The sequence below is a fragment of the Notamacropus eugenii genome, chromosome 4 (genome assembly GCF_028372415.1).
Source record: "Notamacropus eugenii isolate mMacEug1 chromosome 4, mMacEug1.pri_v2, whole genome shotgun sequence".
In the NCBI taxonomy this organism is placed as follows: domain Eukaryota; kingdom Metazoa; phylum Chordata; class Mammalia; order Diprotodontia; family Macropodidae; genus Notamacropus; species Notamacropus eugenii.
Genome location: NC_092875.1, coordinates 53,184,556 through 53,206,271, shown reverse-complemented (window position 1 = coordinate 53,206,271; position 21,716 = coordinate 53,184,556). Strand labels below are relative to the sequence as shown.

The 21,716-nt window shown below is 42.0% G+C and overlaps 1 protein-coding gene across 2 annotated transcripts; it reads left to right on the top strand.

The window, feature by feature from the left end:
* The first annotated feature begins 388 nt into the window (after window positions 1-388).
* CCL25 (C-C motif chemokine ligand 25) lies at window positions 389-20,249 on the top strand. 2 transcript variants are annotated; one of them, XM_072600974.1, is made up of 7 exons: window positions 389-495; window positions 714-817; window positions 969-1,061; window positions 10,337-10,454; window positions 11,879-11,988; window positions 18,553-18,651; window positions 18,953-20,249. In XM_072600974.1, exons 3-7 carry the CDS (start codon window positions 1,001-1,003, stop codon window positions 18,997-18,999), a joined length of 435 nt encoding a protein of 144 aa, XP_072457075.1. In that variant the 5' UTR covers window positions 389-495; window positions 714-817; window positions 969-1,000; the 3' UTR covers window positions 19,000-20,249. The 2 variants fall into 2 exon arrangements, with proteins under 2 accessions (XP_072457075.1, XP_072457076.1); XM_072600975.1 differs by lacking the exon at window positions 714-817 and having other exon boundaries at window positions 393-495.
* The last annotated feature ends 1,467 nt before the right edge of the window (window positions 20,250-21,716 follow it).

The window sequence follows — 21,716 nt, the reverse complement described above, 5'->3', positions numbered from 1 at the left end:
GTCCTGCCAGCTGACATTGTGTCCTAAGGATTCTCACAAGTCTGATATCCTACATTCTAAGGATCCTCCCAGCTCTTTCTGTGAGGCTTTTATTCTAATTGAGAAAGGGGACAGGGGAGTTCCTTCTTCTTGTGGGAGAGCCGGAGGCCAGCGAAAAGCAGTTTTGTGCTTCTAGGCCACTCACACCTCCACACTCCCGTTGGCATGACAATAGCATGCAGCCATAGGTGCACAGGTGTACAGGTGGCCTGTACAAAGTCTCTTCCATCAAAACCTGCCTTTTCTTGGAAGAGAAGAGAGTGAACTGCTGAGGGGAGGGCCTTTGTTTGCTGGGGCCTGTTAGAACAGAGTCCGTGGTGGGTGGGAAGCAGAGGAGGGAGGGAGGCCCTGCTCATAAGGAGGAAGCCTCTGACAGTACCAGCCACTTCCAGCTTCCTAGTGCAGCAGGGAGAGGTCATAGTGGGCTACAAGGTCTGGGAGAACTCAGAGCTCTTGGTGAGTACAGTGGCCACACAAAATCCAAGGGCTAGAGGAGACAACATGGCATAGCTGGAAAAACCACTGAATTTGGGGTTAGAAAACCTGGGTTCAAATGTTGACTACCTTACTAGCTATGTGACTTGGGCAAATCTTTTTCCCCTTCTTGAGCCTTGGTTTCCTTCATCAGTAAATATGAGAAAATTGGACAAGGTTGTCTTTATGATTTCTTCTAGCTCTGAATCCTGGTATCTCAAGGACTTAGCATGACTGTCTAGGAGCTTCTGTTGCATGCCCATGTGGACAAAAAGCCCTAAAGTGATCAAGTGTTGAGGAGGGGGTGAGTAATCAGGGATATAGAGCAAGGGCACCCACTTTCATTTCTTTACCAATACTGTCAAACTCAGGAGGACTTCCAGGATTTAGGTCCTTATTTGGGGGTGATGGAAAGGGGGATTCAATCTTACCTACTTTCTTTTCTCTTTGTGCAGGACTGTGAATTCTTCTCCAGGGAGCCATCAGAATGAATCTCCAGCTGTTAACCTGCTTTCTGGTGGCACTGGCCCATGCTGTCAGCAGTCAAGGTACCCATCCCTACACAGTCATGTAGCTGGGACATCAGAGTCTATGTGAATCCATTTGGCTATTACCCCAGTGTAATCCTAGTCTCACCATGGCAGACAGTCACCAAATGTTAGAATTAAGGGAGGAAGAACTCAGAGGGCATCTAGTCCATCTTGCACCCACATAGGATTACCACCCCCTCCCTTACCCAGGACAGGTGCAGTATGGTATAGTGGATGGGGCATTGGACTTGACATCAGGAAGACCTGGGTTCAAATCCTGTCTCAGATACTGTCCCCCTGCACAAAACATTTAACTTCTCCATGCCTCAGTTTTCTCATCTGTTAAGTGAGAGAGTTAGACTCAATGGCCTTTCAGGTGCCTTCTAGCTCAAGATCTGTGGTCCACGAACATAAAACAACATAAAAATAGCTAATATTTATATAACACTTTGGATGACAAGAAGTCATTAAGCCTCAGCCTGAAGACCTCCTGTGAGAAAGTCTCCCTTCTCCATCCCCCACACTTTTGGACCTCTGCAGTGGGCTGCAAAATTTTCCCTCTGACATCAAGCGTCCTCATCTTCCCCCAGCTGAGTTCTGGTTTCACTCTCTTTATCCCCTTGCCTCTGCTTTTTCCCTGCCTAGCTGATCAAAGCTCAGTCAACTCCCCTTGGAAGCCTCTCCCTATTTTTACCCCACCCTAATTACTCCATAGCTTTGGACTCTGTACCACCTCAGGTTCTTTGGTGCAATTTGTCCCCTGGGGGATGTCTCTCAATCCCTCCCCCCTTTCTTCTCTCCACCACCCCATTCTATACCCTCAAAAGACTTTTGTCTGCTCTCATCCTTCTTCAATTAAATGGACTCTGGGCTTTCGGGCAAGCAAAAGGATGAGGAGATGCTAGAAAAGAGTAGTTGAGAAGTGGAAGGGACCCCAGAGGTCATTTTGTTCAATGCCTTCATTTTGCAGGTGAGGAAGCAGAGACATGGAGCAGTTAAAAGACTTACCCAAAGTCACCCTGCTAGTGAATGACAGAAGCAGACTTTGAACCCTCTGACTCTAAAGCTCTCTATTGTACCACACTGCCTCTCAAGTCGGGCGGCCTGGCTTCTAGTCCCAGCTCCCCCTCTGACCTGGGATTAGCTTTGGCAAATCCCTTCTCTTTTTTAAATTAAACTTTTCTTTTAAGTAATATTTATTTTCTCTTCCCCACTGAGGAGAAAACAAAGCAAATCCCTTCTCCATCTATTTCCCCGTCTATGAAATGAGGGGCTAGAGAGGCAGTAAGTGGAGTGGATCGTGCTGTATATATTCTGCATTCAATTTTCCGTGTGTAGTTTTTTTCCAGCCAGTAGCATATAAACTTCTTTAGGGCAGGAACTGTTTTTGTATTTTTTAATCCTTGTATCCCTAGCATCTAGTACAATGCCTGGCACAGAGTCAGTGATTAATAAATATTTATTGAAATGAATTGGATAGGACATGGAACCAGAAGACCCAAGTTCAAGTCCTAACTGTGATATTTGCTACCTCTGTGACCTTGAGTGGAACATGGTAACTTTCAGTTTCTTTATCTGTAAAGCAGGGTGGTTGAATTATAATTTCCCAGCTTTACATCTAGTACTATTAGCTGGTTTCTAATGTCCCTTCCAGTCCTCACCAGCTATTCATCTGGAACTCAGTGATTCAGAGCCCTTGAGAGAACTGATACTCCAGTGGGGAGACTAAAGGAAAAGTGTGAAATAGAGTGCTATCATATAGGCAGGGGTCATTGAGAAGCTGCCTGTTGGATGAGAGTTCTGGATTCGGAGTCAGAAGAGTAAAACTTTGAATCTTAGATTTATTACTTACTAATTATGTGAATTGAGGCAAATTCTCTCTCTAGACCTCATCTGTAAAAACTGAGGTGGTGGTGTTTAGACAAGGAGATCTTTAGGGTCCCTTCAAGTTTGATATTCTATGGCTGACTCTGATCACCTTGAGCAAGTTCCTTTAACTTCTCTGGGCGTCAGTTTCCCCAGTCTTATGGACTTGAGGGTCCTTCCAGCTCCCATGATCCTTAGGGTAGCTTATCCAATGAGATCCTGAGAGGCAGAAGCCCAGCTTCTGGTAGCTGCTAACCTATTTCCCTCTTGCCAGAGCCATTACCCTAGGGAAAGCCAGGGATAGAACTTCTATTTTACACATGGGGCCCCAGACCTTCATGTAGGACAGAAAAGCCCTGGTTTAGGGGAAAGGGCTGAGGAGTTCCTGGATCCTTGGCTGCTTCCTCCCTTGGCCTTTGATCAGGGTAGGGACAGGGGCTTCTTATCAGGCCCAACGTCCCCCATTCCCCCTCCCCTCAGTTTTATCACCCAGTTGAGTTGCTGATTATAGGAAAAAGAGCCCAGAGAATAACTTTCAATACCTTTGATCCTCTTGAAGGAAGGAGGGGATGGTCTCTGAACCCAAAATACTCCTCACTGTCTTCGAGTGGAGACTGAAGCTCAATGTTATTGTTATAAAACATTTATAGGCCTCCAGCTCAGAGGTCATGAGGCCGATGGAGTCTCAGTTCTCCAGGAGTTCACAGTCTGACAGGGAAGCCAGGTTCATATGGAGGAGAAAAAGTAGCCACCAGTACTTGGGATCATGGAAAGGCAGTTCTATATAGGGTGAAAGACCATGAGCCCTGGAGTCGGGAAGCCCTAGGTTCAAATCCTATCTCTGAAATTAATTACCAGTGTTACCTTCTATCTCTGAGTCTCAATTTCTCATCTGTAAAATGGGCTAATTAGACTAGTTCAGAGGTTCTCATAGACCCCTTGGAAGTCTGGTGAAGCCCTTCTCAGAATCCTGTTTTTACGTAATTGAAGGGAATGTTAAATTTGTTAGAAGTTACTGAAAATAAGAATTTAATTTCTCCCCATCCAAGTTCTCCTAAAAATTTGGCATCTGTGAACCCAAGGTCAAGAACCACTGGACTAGATGGTCTCTTTCAGTTCTATATGGTAATAACTAGCATTCCTATGGTACTTTAAAGTCTGCAAAATGCTTTACATATCTTGTCTCATTTGATACAACAACCTTGAGAGGTTGGTATTATGATTATTCCCATAGTATAGTTGAAGAAACTGAGGCAGATGGAGGTAAAGTGACTCACCCAGGGTCACATAGCTAGTAAGTGTTTGAGGCTAGATTTGAACTTAGGTCTCCCTGATTCCAGACCCCAAACCCTATCTACTTCACATGGTCCTATGACTTATGACCTTAGAACATAGGCCAGAATACCACACCTGGAAGAGACCCTTGATGTCCCTTAGTTCAACTTTTTCATTTTACAGATGAGGAAGCTAAGGTTGGGATGTATGTTCCATGACAATGGCAGAGCTGGGATTAGAACTCAGGTTTTGTGACTCTAAGCCAGGGTTCTTTCCTGGAGACCAAGTGTCCTGGTTGTATAGAGGAGCAGGAAGGACTTGATTTGGGTCTCCTGAAGGAAATTCTTTTTCTTCACTTAACCACCACCCCGCTCCTGAAACTCCTTACCCCAACCTACCCCTGACTGGTACCTTATCTGAGTTTTAGATCTTTTCCTACAAAGATCTGAAGGAACAGCTGCTGGGCACTCCCTTCTCTCCCTCTGCACTCCCAGTGTCCCATTATTAGCAGCAGGAGATGATGACTTGGGAGGGGGCAACTTCCTTATTCCTAGTTATACTTCTACTCCCCTAGGTCCAGAGATAGGTCTAGAAGACAGGGCTGAAGGAATGACAGGGTCTTGACCCTGACCTTCCTTGGTTTCTGGCTTGCCCTTAACTCACCCTTAACCTAACTGGCTCATAGTATCACAGATTTCAACCTGGCGTGACCCTTAGAGGCTATGACATTTTACAGATGAAGAAATTGAGGCAGACAGAAATTAAGTAACTTGCCCAAGGTCACACAGTTAATAAATGTCTAAAGCAGGATTTAAACTCAGCTTTTCCTGACTTTAGAGTCAAAGCTATTTGCACTGGACTATCTAGCTGCTCTCGGAGATCAGATGGAAATCAGAGCTAGGGCAAGGTAGGAGAAGTAGGGTGCATTGGGGAGGTTTGTCACCGAGCAGTTAATTCAAGAGAAGACAGTGGGGTATAGTGGAAAGACTAGACCTGGTCTAATCTTACTTTGTATAATACTGTTTGAGGCCTTTTCCCTTCCTGGTCCTTAGCTTCCTCATTTATTTTTTTTAATTTTTTTTTTTAATTAACAAACTTCCTTATTTACAAGTTAGTATTCCAAGTATTCTGTTTCTTTGGAAGAGGACTGGTTTCCTCTTGATCTTATGCCCTAAAGAAGAGGCAAAGTTGAGTGTTGGTATTGCTGGACAGCCTTATCAGTTCCAATTCTTCGGGTTTTAAGCTCCACCCCTTCCTTCCTCTCTGACCTGACTCCCCATTTTCACCAGGTTCCCAGCGCCCTGAACACAGGCATCAAAGACTGACTCTAACCTGGATCACTTTTCTATAGTCTCTTTTGGGAGGGGTAGCATTAGGGAATTGAGAGGATGTGATAAAATGAAAATAGTAATGAACTTAAAAGGAGGAGACCTGAAATTGCAACGAGATCACAGGTTTGGAGCTGGATTTAAGATATCTCCCATCTGTTCCCCTGTCTGGCATCCTGACAGTGTGATCCTGGGCAAGTCACAGACTCATATATGGAAGGAACCTCTGAGGTTGTCTATCCCAACTTCTCATGTGATTGAAGACTAAAACAGAGACATGTTAAGAACTTGTCCTGGATCCCACAGCTAGTAAGTATCTGAGTCCAGATAGGAACTCAGGTCTTCCTGACTCCAAGTTCAGTGCTCTATCCACCATAGCAGTGGTGTTAAAATGAAACAAAAAAAAAGAAAGAAAGAAAACCACAAATTAACATTATCTGTGTTGTATTGTATTTTTATTTATTTTGTTAGACATTCCCCAATTACATTTAATCTAGTTTGGATGCCACTCTGGAGTTTGGGGGCCACTTCTGCACTATACCATATTACCTCATAATGAGCTTTATAAACATTTCAGTGCAAGGAAGCAGGAATTCCCTCATAGGTATCATTGAGACATGGTAGATTGGGACACATGACCAGAGTGTGGCTCTGAAAGGATGTGTCATTAAAAAAAGAACAGAAAAGAGATAAAGGGACAGCATTGCATATTAAGAAAATATACTCATAGAGTTTGGAACTGTAAATAAAATTGAATTTTAAGTAATTTTTACAAAGAAGGAAATCTAGAAGCCAGAATGGGAAAGCCTGGTGGAAAGCACCAGGATAAATGGAGGGAGAGACAGAAGCACTATGTTCTCAAAGCATGCAAGAGATCATTTGGACAGAAGGAGGGAATACATGAATTCAGGAAATGGATCTTAAAGCCTGGCACAACAGGCTTGACTTCAACTATCTAGATATTTGCTGGAGTCCTCATTGCCAAAAGCTCATCGACCTGCTTTAAAAGTAATTTCATTTTTTGGAATCTGGCGGAACCTGGCATCCTGGAGCTTATTCTGAATAAAAAGGAAGGTTACTAAAGAGGAAACAGAAAGAATCTTGGAAGGGGAAGTGAATGCTTTCTTAGAATTTGTGGTAGAGGAGGAAAGCCAACCCTAGGCCTTGGGATATTTGATTCCAGAGGGTTGAGAGAAAGGTTAGCTAGGATCCAATGTCATAAGATGAGAATGGTGGAGGCAGTCCAAGGGACGTGGGGGCACTCTTAAGGCTGAAATTCTGAAGACACACACAAAAACAGGCCAGTGAAGATTCAGAGAACTCACTGGCTAACTTAGATTTTTAAGCTACCATTCATGCTACTGTTTGTAAGATGGATAGAAGGACAGGCAATTAAGGATGACTATAGAAGCAGTGTGATATGGTCCTATCAGAATAGCAGCTGGGGTGCAAAATCTCAGAATGAGCAGAGGTAAAGTCTACTAACTGTGCTCCCAAAAGGAGTGGTGGGAGAGGGAAAGAGGATTCAGATGTTTTAGGGGAAAGGAGGACGAAAGAAAGTTTATTGCTCCAGTGAAATGGATGAGGAATAATGAAGAGATTCCTTCTGTTTTTCCTGCCAAAGAGAATGAAGCTTGCCCTGGAAAGGACAGAACAAAAATGCCTAACGGAGTTCAAATCTCAGACAAGAAAGGAAACAGTAGCAGGGCCTATAGGATTGCCCTTGATGAATTCCAGTCATCAGGCCCAAGAGACTGAAGAGATTGACCCATGAGATTGTAGAACTATTGTGGAGAAGGGACACAAGAGAGAACACAGAGGGGACAGCTAGGTAGCACAGTGGCTAGAGTATTAGTCCTGAAGTCAGGAGGACCTGAGTTCAAATCTGCCTTAAGATGCTTACTAGCTATGTGACCCTGGGTATGTCACTTCACCCTGATTGTATCAAAAAAACATGAAAGAAGGCAGGTACTTTTATTATCCAAAAAGATAATAGTAACAATGACAATTCACTTGTACTAGATCTTTAAGGCTTAGAAAATATTTTACATGCATTGTTTTTTTTTTGACATTCACAGTCTTGAGGTAAGTATTATTATCGTCTCCCTCTGCCTCCGCTTTTATAGATGAAGGATCTAATATTTAGAAAGGCCCAAGGTCATCCAAGTATGCAGTAAAAGTGGCAGGATTTGACCCCAGGGGTCTATCTGCTGTAACATTCTACCTCTCAAGAAGAAAGGAAGAGAGTGGGGTCTGGAGATCATTGAGTTTAACTTTGATTTTTGGTAAAATTCTCCACAAAATTATTAAAGGGAGAGTTGGAGAACATCTGGAAAAGGAAGCTAGGTTCACAAAGAGTCTATATGGTTTCACAAAGCACAGACTAATCATTTCTTCTTTTTGAAAGATTTGGTCCTATGCTATTTAACATTTTCATCTGTGACTTGGAACATGGCAAAGTTGGTGTATTTATCAAGTTTGCAGATTACACAAGGTTAAGAGGGCTAGATCCCACACTGGATAACAGGATATATAAAGATCTTTTATAGTCTAGAACAGTCCACCAGATATAATAATTTAATAAGAATATATTTAAAGTCTGACATACGGATTAAAAAAAATCAATCCCACATGGTTGAGGCATGATAGATAGCAGTTTTCCTAAAAAAAAAAAAATCCATATCTAAGACAATTCCAAAAGATTCTTGATGGAAAATGCTTGTTTTTAAATTTTTTTATGTATTTATTTGTTTTTCATTTTTAACATGCACTTTTATAAGATTTTGAGTTCTAAATTTTCTCCCCCTCCCTCTGCTCCCCCTTTTACCAAGTTGGCACGCAATCTGATATAGGTATTACATGTACAATCATATTAAACATATTTATATATTAGTCATGTTGTAAAGAAGAATTAGAACGAGGTCTAAAATAATTCCAAAAGATTTTTGATGGAAAATGCTATCCACACCCAGAGAAAGAACTGTGGAGTCTGATCAAAGAATACTATTTGCTCTCTTTATTTTTATTTTTTTTGTTTCTTCTTTCTCGTTCCTTTGGTTCTAATTCTTACAACATGACTAATATAGAAATATGCTTAATATGCTCGTACATGAAAATTTAGAACTGAAAATCTTATAGAAGTGCATGTTGAAAATAAAAAACAAGTAAATACTAAAAAAATTTTTAAAAAGCATAAAAAATTTGGTGATTCTAGTGGGTTCCAAGCTCAATATGAGACAGCAGTGGGACATGGCACCCCAAAAAATTTTGTTTGGTTTTATTTGTTGGTTGTGTTAAGAAAGAAATGGTGTCCAGAATGAGTATAGGTTGTTAGTCCCTCTGTCCTAATGATACCACATCTAGAGGAATGAGTTCAGTTCTTGGAGACCATTTTAGGAAGGATCTGGATAAACTGGAGAGTGTCTAGAGAAAAGTGATCAGGATAGCGTAGGGCTTTGAGATAATCTTGTATAAAGGACAAGTGAAAAATCTAACGATTTAACCTGAAGAACAAAAGACTTGGGGGTGGGGCAATGAGAGGATTATAGATTTAGAGTTGGAAGGAACTTAATAGGTATTAAGTCTAAGTGCCTTATTTAGCAAATGAGGAAACTGAGTTTCAGAGAGGTCGACTTGTCCAGGCTCACATAGTCAGTAAGTGTATTCGGAGTTCTACCCACTACACCATGCTGCTTCGCTGCGGGAACGTTGTTAGGATCACAGAGTTAGACCCAGAAAGAGACCTTAGAGGCTACTGAGTCAAAACTGCTCATTTTAGAGGTGAGGAAACTGCAGGTCTGAGAGGGTCAAAGTGACTTAACCACAGTCACATAGCTAAGAAATGGGGAGATTTGAATTTGGGTCATCATGCCACCAGGAGTCCGTCTCTACCCTATCCACTACACCATGCTGACTCTGTTATCAAGCATTGTAAAGTCTCTTATGGAGAAGAGGGTTTAGCTTTGTTCTGCTTGGCCCCAGAGGACAGAACAAGGTACAACAGATGGAAGCTGCAGAAGCAACTCTTGAGTTCCTACAGAAATAGCAGCATAGTGGACTGAATGCTGAACTTGGAGTTAGGAAGATGTGAATTTAAATCCTGCCTCAAAAACCTGTATAGTCATGGGTGAGCCTCAGTTTCTTTGCATGTAAAATAGGGATTAAAAATATCATCCAGACTTCACTTTATTATGAGGCTCAATGAGAATGTATGGAAAAGCTTTGTAACCTTTGGAATGCTATGTAAGGTACAGTTATGATAAAGAAAAAAAGATTTCTAATCATTAGAGATGCTCAGAAATGGAATGGCAATGGATTACCTCAAGAGGTAGTGAGTTTCCCCTCAATGAAGGTCTTCAATTGAGAATTGAATGGTCATTTATTGGGGATAATGTAATTGATTCATTACAGATTGGACCAGATGGGCCCTAAAGCCTGGGTACCTCTGCATTCCCTGAAATCCTATGATTCTAGCTTTTGTCTTTGAGTCTTGTGTGACTTTGCGCAAGTCCCTTCCGCTTCCTGAATCTCATTTTCTCATTTGTAAAAGGTTTATTGGACTGGATTGTGTCTTGTCCCTTCTACCTTAAAACCTATGTTCCCCCGTCTTCTAGGAATTGGCAATCAGAAATCTTGACCTGGAAGTCAAGAAGCCTGGCTTTTCTTCTCATTTCCACTAACTATATGAACCTGGGCAAGTCTCTTTCCTTCTCAGGGATTCAGTTTCCCCTTCTGTAAAATGAATGCATGCAGCTAGCTATTCTTACTCTTTGGTTCCACGGTTCTAACCAAAGGCCCCCGGGTCTGGGGGCATGTTGCCCATAGGCATCTACGAAGACTGCTGTTTGAAGTATTCTAAGCACAGGAAACCTGCCCTTTTACGGCACATCTTGCGGTACAGGATCCAAGAAGTGAATGGGAGCTGTAATCTTCGAGCTGTCATGTGAGTGCCTTATTGACTGTAGGACCTTAGGAAATTCCCTTCCTTTATCTGGGCCTTGTTTCTTACCTGTCTAATGTGGGAAATGGAGTCAGTGATCTCTAAGTGCCCTTCTCCCTTGGATTGATTCTATGACTAAGCCTGCCCACTCAATTCTAGTATAGCACAGAGAGATTTGAACTAAGAAAGGAAGGAGAGAGATCCAATCATGGACATAAGGCTGCCTAGGCTGGTGTCTGCTCCACAAAAATCCAAGGGTCTGGGGAAGAACCAGAGACTAAGATTCCTAGGTTTGTAGGTTGGGCTGGACTGGAGGAGTAATGAGAAAAAAGTGAGTCATAGACCAGCCAGCCAAAGTAAGAGGGGAGAGTCATGGGCTGATGAAATTGACCTTTCTTCCCCCTTGGTACAAGCTGGGTGAAGCCACATCTGCATTAGAGAGTATACTTATAGCTGTATATGTTGTCTCCTCTCCTGACCTATTAGACTGGAAGATCCTTGAGAGCAGGGGCAGTTTCTGTCTTTCTTTGTGTCTGGAGCACTTAGCACAGTGACTGGCACACTTAATGCTTAATGATTGCTTGATCGATCAGAAGTAGTAGTTCTGTAGTCCACTCACTTAACGTCCACATCTTCTTACATGTTTATTTTTCTTCTTGGGGCAGGGAGGGATGGACTGAGAAGAAGAAGAAACTTTAACTTGTTTCAATGCTATATAGTAAGGCTTCATTCCACTCCCTACCATGGCTGCCTTCATCCTAGACTCCGAAGAGTCCTTTTCCTCCTTGCTTTCTTCCTGAAGGCTAGATCCCTCTCTGGGAGGCCTATGGGCTTATTCTCCTCAATCAGAGCCCTCCAAATTTTGATCACTTGATCTGCTGGACCCCTCCTCCCAGACATTCAGCTGCCAGTTATTGGTCCTTTAAGTCTCTGAACATGCAGCCCTTTGGCATTTTGCCACACTGCCATGCCAGATTCCTTGGACTCCAGACTCCCAAGCCCCTGGACTTCCGAGGTCCAGCTCCTAGTTCCTTGAATTCTGGTCCTTTTGATCTCGAATCTCTCAGTCTCCAGACTGCCAGGCCTTGTTCTTGTCTTCCAGACCTTTAGCCTCCAACCTCCCTGACCCTCATCCCCAGTCTCCCTGGTTCCTCAAATCTCCAAGTCTTTAACCCTTTGGTTACTTTGTGTCTTTGACTCCAAGCCCAAAGTATCCTATTTCCCAATTGCTGGTGCTCCAAGTCTTTACCCCCTGGCTTACTGATGCCCAGAGTCCCAATTTCCATCCCCTGTCCCTCAGGTCTCTAGGACCCTAGGCCCTTCATCACCTTGCCTCTAAAATTCCAAACTCCAAGTGATCTGGTTCCATAGCCCTGGTCCCCATTCCTAGGCCCTCCAATGCTAACTAGTGACCCATTTTATTTCAGTTTTGAGTTTCGGAAGAAGAGCAACAACCTCTGTGCCAACCCTGATGACAAATGGGTGAAGGATAAGATCAGAGAGCTGCAAAGCAGAACCTACAAGAAGCACTGTGGAGGTGGGTGAGAAATGACACAGGGACTAAGAGAAGTGTGTAGCTTATCTTTTCTCCATTCAGATCCATGTTTAAATTAAAAAAATACCTTTTAATTTATTGACATCTATTGTTTATATATTCCATTAGACTATGAGCTCCCTGAAGACAAGCACTCTGCTTATGCCTTTCTTTTCAGTGCTTAGCACATGGCACATTAAGAAATGCTTAGTGACTGACCTATCCCCTTCATTTCCAAATATCTTCCTCTCCCCTCCTCCACCCACTGGGCTATCTCTTTTAACAAAAGGATATTTATTCCTCAACCATTGTACTCCATTCCTGAGAAGAGAGAATCAAGGTATTATTTCTTAACTGCCCCCCCCCCCCCATGTCCAACATTAGTCATTATAATTTCATAGCACTGAGTTTCATTTTTTTTCTATTTATGTTGTCGCCTTATTTTTCTGATTTTGCTTACTTTACTTTTATCAGGCCATACATCTTCCCATGCTTCTCTGGATTTTCCATATTCCTCATTTGTTATGGTACAACAATATCTAATTATGTTCATGTGACACAGTTTGTTTAGTCATTCCTCAATCAATGAGCATTTACTTTAGTTTCAGCTCTTCGTTTTTTTTCTCTATCATCTCTCTTGAGAATCCTTGATTATTTAACTATGATCACTGGGGCTGGGGGAATAGGGTGGAAGGATTATGTATTAATTTGTCCTTCCTTCCTTCCTTCCTTCCTTCCTTCCTTCCTTCCTTCCTTCCTTCCTTCCTTCCTTCCTTCCTTTCTTCCTTCCTTCCTTCCTTCCTTCCTTCCTTCCTTCCTTCCTTCCTTCCTTCCTTCCTTCCTTCCTTCCTTCCTTCCTTCCTTCTTTCCCTCCTTCCCTCTTTCCCTCCTTCCTTCCTTCCTTCCTTCCTTCCTTCCTTCCTTCCTTCCTTCCTTCCTTCCTTCCTTCCTTCTTTCCTCTTTCCCTCAGTCATTCCACAAGCATTTATTAAATGAAGTAAAGAAAGCATTTATTAAGTGTCTACTGTGTACCAGGCATTGGGGATACAAAGAAAGGCAAAAAGTCTCCTGTTCTCAAGGAGCCCACAATCTAATGGGGAGACGTAACAAGCAAACAACCATGTACAGAAAAGATTTGTACAGGACAAACAAGAAATCATCAATAGAGGCAGGGCACTAGAATTAAGGGGAGAGAGGAGAAGTTTTGTACAGAATGAAGGATTATCAATGAGATTTGAAGATACAGGAGTCAAGATGAGGAGTAGGTATAAAAAGACTGGAAAGGCATGAGGGGACCAAGTTATAAGGGGCTTTAAAAGTCAGGCAGATGATTTTATATTTGGTCCTGGAAGTAATAGGGAGCCATTGGAATTCTTTTTTTCTGGGGGGGGGGTGTTGCCTGTGACATGATCACACCAATTTGAAGGCTAAATGGAAGAGATGACTCCATTTATGAAGTACCTGATGTGTGCAGAATTACAGGGTTTACAGTCTAGTACACCTTATAAAATGTACACATGATGCAAATTAGGACATGATCACAGTCTGCTAAGAAGTTGGAGATAGGAAAGATCAATTCTGCCTGGGAAGTGGGGTGGAAAATCAGAAGAGAGATCAGGAGGCAGCAGCATGGCACCAAGGGAGAACAAGAAAACATAACCTGATAGTCCCAGAAGACTTCCTGAAGGAGTCATGATCTGAAAATCTGCCTCTTACTTCTACTTTTGGTCAGATACAACTGGCTTCCCAGATTTGGGCCAAAAGTAGAAGTGAGATTTGGAAGCACATGTAGCAACTACCGGGGTGGGGAAGAGGAGGGTAGACAAAGGAAGTTCTCCCAGGTAGGGAACCAGGAGATCTCTGTTCCCACTCACCAGCTTCAGAAAGAAAAGTAACCACAAGGATATTGCAAAATTCCAGAATTCATGGGGCCCTGGGCAAAATGGTGAAATAGATGTGTGTAAGGGCAAAGAGACAAAATTAGCTCCTAGTTCATTTACAAGGACTTTGCTGGACAGAGAGCTTTCCTAGGCATGGACCTTTTTGCTGGAAGGGAAAAGGGCATTTGACTCCAGGTCAGGAAATCTGGGTTCAAATCTCCTTGAGCAAATAATTTCATCTCTGTGGATTTCAGTTTTCATGGCTATAAAATGAGCTTAGCAGAGTGCCTTACATAGAAAGTGCTATTAAATGTTTTTTGATTAATTGATGTGGGGGTTGGATTAGGAAGGAACTGCCTAGAGACAGTGGATGGAGCACTGGTCCTAGAGTCAAGAAGACCTGGCCTCAAATTTATCCTTGGATACTTATTAAGTTTGTGACCCTGAGCAAATCCCTTAACCTGTGTTAACATATATATACACATATATATGTACATATATACATATATATGTATATATACGTGTATATATATGTATATATATTTATAAACCTCTTAGCATATGGCACATAGTAGCCACATTAATAGATACTTATTCCCTTCTCCCTGGATTCCCTTTCCAGCTTTATGATCCTTGAAGGATGTATAGGATAACAGTCAGCCAAAAAGAGGTGGAAGTAGGCATTACTGCTTCAAAGAATGACATTAGCAAAGATCAGAGGACCAAAATATGTGGGATGCGTTTCAGGGGATGGTGAGGCATGCAACTTGGCCTGAAGGGTAATGTGTAGTGCAGAACAAGGTTGGAGAAGGAGCTTGGAGGGCCTTGCTTAGGCTAAGGGGTTTGGATTTCTTCCTGCAGGCCATGGGAAGCTAGGTCTCAATGGTTAGAGTGGTGGGACTGGAGTCAAGAAGAACTTAGTTTAAATCTGGCTAGTGTGTGACCCTGGGTAAGTCACTTAACCTCAAATTGCCTCAGTTTCCTCAACTGTAAAATGGGGATAGTTGTGACATTTACTTTCCAGGGTTCTCATGAAGATAAAATATTTGTAAATTACTTTGCAAACTTTAAAGTGTGTGTAAATGCTGGTGATTGTGATGATAGAAAAATTATGAGCACAGAAAGAATGTGATTATAAGGGTGCATTATTTGAATGAATGGCACTCTAGACCTGTCCAGGACTTGCAAACTTGGGGCATTTTTTCATCCAGGCTAGCTTGTTGGAGTCCTTTTCTTCCCCTAGGATCCCATGGATAAGTCTCCACTGACCTTCAATCCTCTGTGCCTTTTCATGTTCCCAAACAAGCTTCTTCTTCCTGGCCTTCTGCCCAGGGAACATAATGGGAGACAGATGGTGAGACAGCCTCCCAAGGTGACCTATAGAGATGCCAGGAAAACAAAGTGTCACAACTATTTCTTGTCTCCACTGGTGGGTGAAGGGGGTCAGAGCTGTTAGGCTTTGGCTTTAACCCCCACTTGGCTTGTTTTCTTCTTGGGGGAGTGGGTTTGGTGTTCATTCATTCATTCATTCATTCATTCATTCATTCATTCATTCATGTATTCATTGAACAAACATTCCCACCTACTATGTGTAAGTCCTATTTTAGGAACAAGGGGACTGTCACTGTTTTGCTAAGACCTGGTCTCTGCCTTTAGGATCTTTAGGAAGGAGGGGTTCTTTCTTAAGTCTTTTTTCAGAAGACAGTGAGGCACCATATTGAATTGTGAAGAGAAGAAATGAATAGAACTGATAACTGATCACGCAGCAATCAAGACTTGCCTGAGCGCCGAGAGGAACTAGCAGGGTTGTATCTTAGCAAGCATGTGTCTGATCATAAGTCCATAGTTTTAGATCTGGAAAGGACCTTAGGGGTCATATAGTATGACCTTCTCATTTTAATAGATGAGGAAAAGGATTCTGAAGAGGTAAAATGCCTTTTCCCATGTACCAAGATAGCTGATGTTTTTATAATGCTTTAAGGTCATAGGGTCATAGATTTAGAGCCATAAGGGACCTTAGAGGTCATCTAGTCCAATCTCTCCATTTTACAGTTGAAGAAACTAGGCTAGAGAGGTTAAGTGATTTGTTCAGGGTGACACAGTAAATAAGGTAGGAAGTGTCTGAGTCAAGTTTTGAACTCAGATCTTCCTGACTTCAGGTCCAATATTCTCAATACTGATAAATCACCTTAACCCAACCCTGTCCTAACTCCTAGGGCAGTTCTTAATTTAGTATGCCATCCTGACTTTTCATTGGTAGTGGAAGTTCCTCAAGCATGTGACGTGGATCATGAAATAAAAGAGGGAGGGAGGGAGAGAGAGACAGACAGAAAGACAGAGAGAGAGAGAGAGAGAGAGAGAGAGAGAGAGAGAGAGAGAGAGAGAAACATTCATAAATGTTTGTTAAAACAACACACCCAAACCCCGCTCTTCAGGAACTCAGAACCTAGATTCTAGTCTTAGTCCTACTGCTAACTCACTGGGTGACCTCAGGAAAGTCACCATCATCTTCTTAATTGTTTTTACTATTTGTAAAATGAGAAGTGTGGTGTGGGTCAATCATTCAGTAAGCATGCATTAAATGCATACAACATGCCAGGCCTGTGCTAAGTGCTGGGGATACAAAGAAAAGCAAAAGGCAGTGCCTACCCTCAAGCAGCACATAGTCTAACAGGGAAGACAACATGTAAACAAATATGGACAAATAAGATGGGTGGGCACAGAGGGTGGGCACCAGCATGGGTGGGAATCAGGAAAGGTTTCCTGTGGAAGATGGGATCTTAGATAAGACTTGGGGGGAGCCAGTAGGAGGGAGAGCAATCCAGAAAGAGGGGATGGTCTTGTGGGAGGAACAGCCAAGACGCCAGTCATAGGATCAGAGAACAGAGGGGAGGGTGTAAGGTGTAAGGAGACAAAAGGTAGGAGGAGGCAGGGTTATGAAGGGCTTGGAATACCAAACGGAGGATTTTATCCTGGATGTTGATTCTGAATGTGATAAGGAGCCCATGGAGTTTATTGAATAACTGGATAATCACCAGGCCTGTGCTTTAGGAAGATTCATTTGACAGCTGAGAAGAGGAGGAGTGGGGAGAGATCCACCAGCAGGCTGTTGTACTATAGTGCAGGAGGTTATAGAAGGCACACTGGCCTGAGAATTAGGAGACCTGAGAGAAGGGCCCCCTCCTCCCCCTGCTGACCCCATGGGTAAACTTGGCTAGGATCAGCTTTACCTCTTTGGGCCTTGGCTTTCTCATCTGTAAGATGGGGATAATCCACCTCCCAGGGAGTTGTGGGAAAGTGTCTGTAAACTGTAAAGTGCTCTGTAGGAAAGGGAATTGCTGGATAAATATAAGCTACAAACCCTGGCTAGGATAAGCCTTAGGCAAATCACTTCCAGAGCTTGTTTTATAAAATCATGGGAGCTGTATCAGCCTTCTAGCTGAACCCTCCCTGAAGGAATGAGGCTTAGAGGATTTAATTGGCTTGTCTGACATCACACAGGCAGTAAGGACCAGAGGCAAGATTTGAACCCAGGTTCTCAGATTGCAAGGCTAGGATTTATTCTACTGTGCCATGATAGGGGGTTGGGCTAGATAATCTCCAATGTCCCTTCCATTTATCTATTCATTCATTTGTTTGTTCATTCCTTCATCCATTTATTTATTCACCTGCCTATTCCATATTCTGTCTATCTGTCTGTCTGTCTGTCTATCTATCTATCTATCTATCTATCTATCTATCTATCTATCTATCTATCTATCTATCTATCTATCTATCTATCTATTTATCTATCTATCTATCTATCTATCTATCTATCAATCTATCTATCTATCTATCTATCTATATCTCCCCTTTTTCTATTCTGAACTTAGCAAACTCCAAATAGAATGGACATTTGTATATATACAATAGAATGAAAACAAAGAAAAAGGACTGCATAAGAACCTGTAGGTTTCTATTTTGGCTGACTTTCCTTGATAAGCATATAATAAAATCAACCTGTGGCTTTGAGCTCTGTTCTGCTTGTGTGTGTGTGTATAATATATATGTATGTATATATATATATATATACATATATATACACACACACACATATATATGTGTATACACAAACGTACACACATATACATACACAGAGCTGGTATTTAGTGTCAGGCCTGGAGTCAGGAAGACTCATCTTCTTGAGTTCAAATCTGGCTTCAAACACTTACTATCTGTGTGACCCTGAGCAAGTCACTTCACCCTGTTTGCCTTCGTTTCTTCATCTGTAAAATAAGCTGGAGAAGGAAATAGCAAACCATTTCAGTATCTTTGCCAAGGCAATCCCAGATGGAGTCATGAAGAGTCAGACATGAATGAAATGACTGAACAACAACAAATGTATATATAATTTACACAGACATACATACACGCATCCACTCACACATATATGTCATATATACACCTCACTGACCTCCTTTGTTTTCTACTCTATCTTTATTCCCACTGGACCTCCCACCCCCTTCCCACTGAGAAAAAACGTAAAACAAAGCTTCTATAAAGTCGTTTTTCACTCTAAATCTCAGGATCTTATGACTTCCCACTATTCCTTGACATTATCATCACTCCACTCAAATGCTAGGTGCCCCCTCCTCTTCTTTCTCCTCTTAGAGTCCTCTGTCCCTCACTTTGTCCTGTGTCTCCCCAGGAAACATCACCAACTCCACCAGGCCCTTGACCCAGCGTGTCCAGGCTCATTCAGGACATGGCGCTAGTAGGAAATGCATGAGGCCGTGGCATGTCTCAGGTATGCAGAAAGCTGGGGCAAGGAGTTGTGTTGGGGAAGAGCAAATTGTGAAAATTCCATCTGAGTGCTGGAAAGGTTGTCAGTCCTCATGCCTGGTGGGTCCACATGTTTGGTCCACAAGCAGCTCAGTTTATTTCCCTTTCTGGATCCCTACTTTCCACCCAAGGACTCAGGAGGGGTAGAGGAAGAAAGGAAGGAACCTCTCCTGGAAAGGATAAGACTGAGGCCTGCAGCTGCTATGGACAGTCAGGATGAAGAATTACTATTCTTCACCCTTTTCTCTCTTTTTTTTCTTTTGCAGGATCCATGAAGTTCACTCCTACTCAGAAACCTTCCATGACTCCCTAGGGCTTCAAAGATATGCATTTAAAGCCGATCATAATTTGACTTCTGCTTATCTTTCTGAACATTTTATATCACTTATCACTCCCCTTCATAGTATTTACAGTGAAACTAGCCTACTTACTGTTTCCCGAAAACCAGATTTGGGAAAGGAGGACCTGGATTCATGTCCTGACTCAGTTATTTACCAGTTGTGTGGTAAACAGGTTTGTTGAAAAATTGATAGTATCTCATCAAAATGGATGAATGATTTTGACATAAAGGGATGAAGACAAGAGATAGAGTATTATGGGATGGAAAATGGGTAATTTTGATTACATTAAATTAAAAAGCATTTACACCAACAAAACCAATATTACAAGGTTAGAAGGAAAGTAGAAAACTGGGGGAAAGTTTTACAGCAAGTATCTCTGATAAAGGTTTTATTTCTTAAATACATAGAGAACTGAGTCAAATTTATAAGACTACAAGTCATTCCTCTGGTAAGTGGTCAAAAGATCCGAATAAGTCATTTTCAGATGAAGAAACAAAGTTATCTATCATCACATGAAAATGAATGCTTTAAATTATTACTGATCAGAGAAATGAAAATTAAAACAACTCAGAGGTACCAACTCACACTTCTCAGATTAGGACAGAAGAGGAAAATGACAAATGTTGGAGGGAATGTGGGAAAATTGGGACACTAATGCACTGTTGGTGGAGTTGTGAACTGATCCAGTCACTCTGGAGAGAAATTTGAAACTATGTGCAAAGAGTTATACAACTACTCATAGCCTTTGATCCAGTAATAACACTGTATCCCAAAGAGATTTTAAAAAAAAGATAAAAGACTGATATGTATACAAGTATTTATAGCAACTTTTTTTGTGTGGTGGCAAAGAATTGGAAATTGAGAGGATGCCCATCAATTATTGAATGGCTGAACAAGTTGTGGTATATGATTGTGGTGGAATACTATTGTACTATAAGAAATGATGAGCAGGATACTTTCAGAAAAATCTGTTAAGATTCACATAAACTGATGCAACGTGAAATGAGCAGAACCAGGAGAACATTGTATGTAGCAACAACTATATTGTCAGGGTGAACTATGAATAACAGTTATTTTGATCACTACAATGATCTAAGACAAATCTGAAGGATTCATGATGAAAAATGCTATCCACCTCCAGAGAAAGAACTGATGGAGTCTGAATGCAGATTGAAATACATTGAAAAAAAACCAAAACAACAAACAAACTTTTTTCTTTTTATCTTGGTCTGTGTTTTCTTTCAAAAAATGACTTTTTGCATGACTGCACACATTTTACCCATGTTAAATTGCTTGTCTTCTCAATGAGGGGGGGAGGGGATTTGTGGAGGGAAAATTTGGAACTCAAAATTAAAAAAAATGTTAAATTTTTTACATGTAATTGGGAAAAAAATAAAAGATCTTTAAAAATTAAAAAAAAAATGTTGTATTAAGGATCAGTAGAGTAAATGCTATCTATTTGTGGTCCATCTGAACCAGGGACCATGGCAGGTTCCAGCTTCTGGGTTCTAATCCTGGTTCTGTCCCATACTAGCTATGAAACCTTAAGCAAGTCACTTAGATCCCAGAATGTCAGAGCTGGAAGGGAAGTTGAAATATAGAACGCAAAGAATACCCTCCCTGGGTTATTTATCCAACTTGCTCCCAAACACTGAGACCCCAGAGGGTGGTTGCTACCTCCAGTTTGAGGTCTGTACTCCTCTAGTTCATGACCCCCTCTAGATGTGCTTCCCATTGTCAGTCAACTAGTACACACACTTAGTTCTTGGCAAAGACATTTACTAAGATAGTGTAGTAAGGGCAATACATTATCAAATGTCCCCTGCATCCCAAAATGGGGCTCACCTTTTCAAAAATATACATAATACCGATGGAAATAGTGGGCACAGAGTAGAATTGAAGTGAGGCCAATGTGTGGCCAAGAACACTCATTCTTCCCTCTTCTCATGCCTCAAAAGTCTTTCTAATCATGTGCAGAATTTCTGTAGCCCAACTTTCAGTTGCCAGGACTAGCTCCCTCTTGAGTCCTGTCTCTTTTCTTTTGCCTCACGGCTATTTCCTCTTTCTGGTGACTGCCTATTGGTGTCTGTCTAGAGTGTGTCTCCTCAGCTGAGCCTCAAACTGTACTGACTGAGCTCTTCAGCAGCTGGATAAGTAGCTCCTGACAGCCAGTGGGGAAGGAGGAGAGAAAAGAGAATTTTCACCTTTTGCCATTCATTATCCCCCCAAGTGAAGAGCTGACTTCTTCCCTGACTGTTGGCTCCTGACATCAACCTCCCAAATCGGAAACTCTCCAACTCTTCCAGTTTTAGCTATTTAAAGCCCTGCAAAGACACAACCAATTCTCACAAATGACTCATCAGAGAAAGGGGCTCACACTTCATAGAGGGGTTCATACTTCAAAGAGTTTTTAATGCTTTGTTAGTACATTAAAACTTCAGCATCTGTGAGCACATCCCGAGTGAGCTGGGGGAGTGGGGAATCAAATTTCCCTCCCCTACAGACAGAATGCTGGAGTAGGAAAGGACCTTTAAAGAGTTAGAACACAGCACACTAGATCTGAAAGGGACTTAAAACATATTAGAGCTGGGGACACCCTGGAACATACATTCTCCAAGTTGGAAGGGAAGTTGGAAGAGGTCACCCAATCTCACCCATATCCAAACAGGAGCCTTGTCTTCAACATACC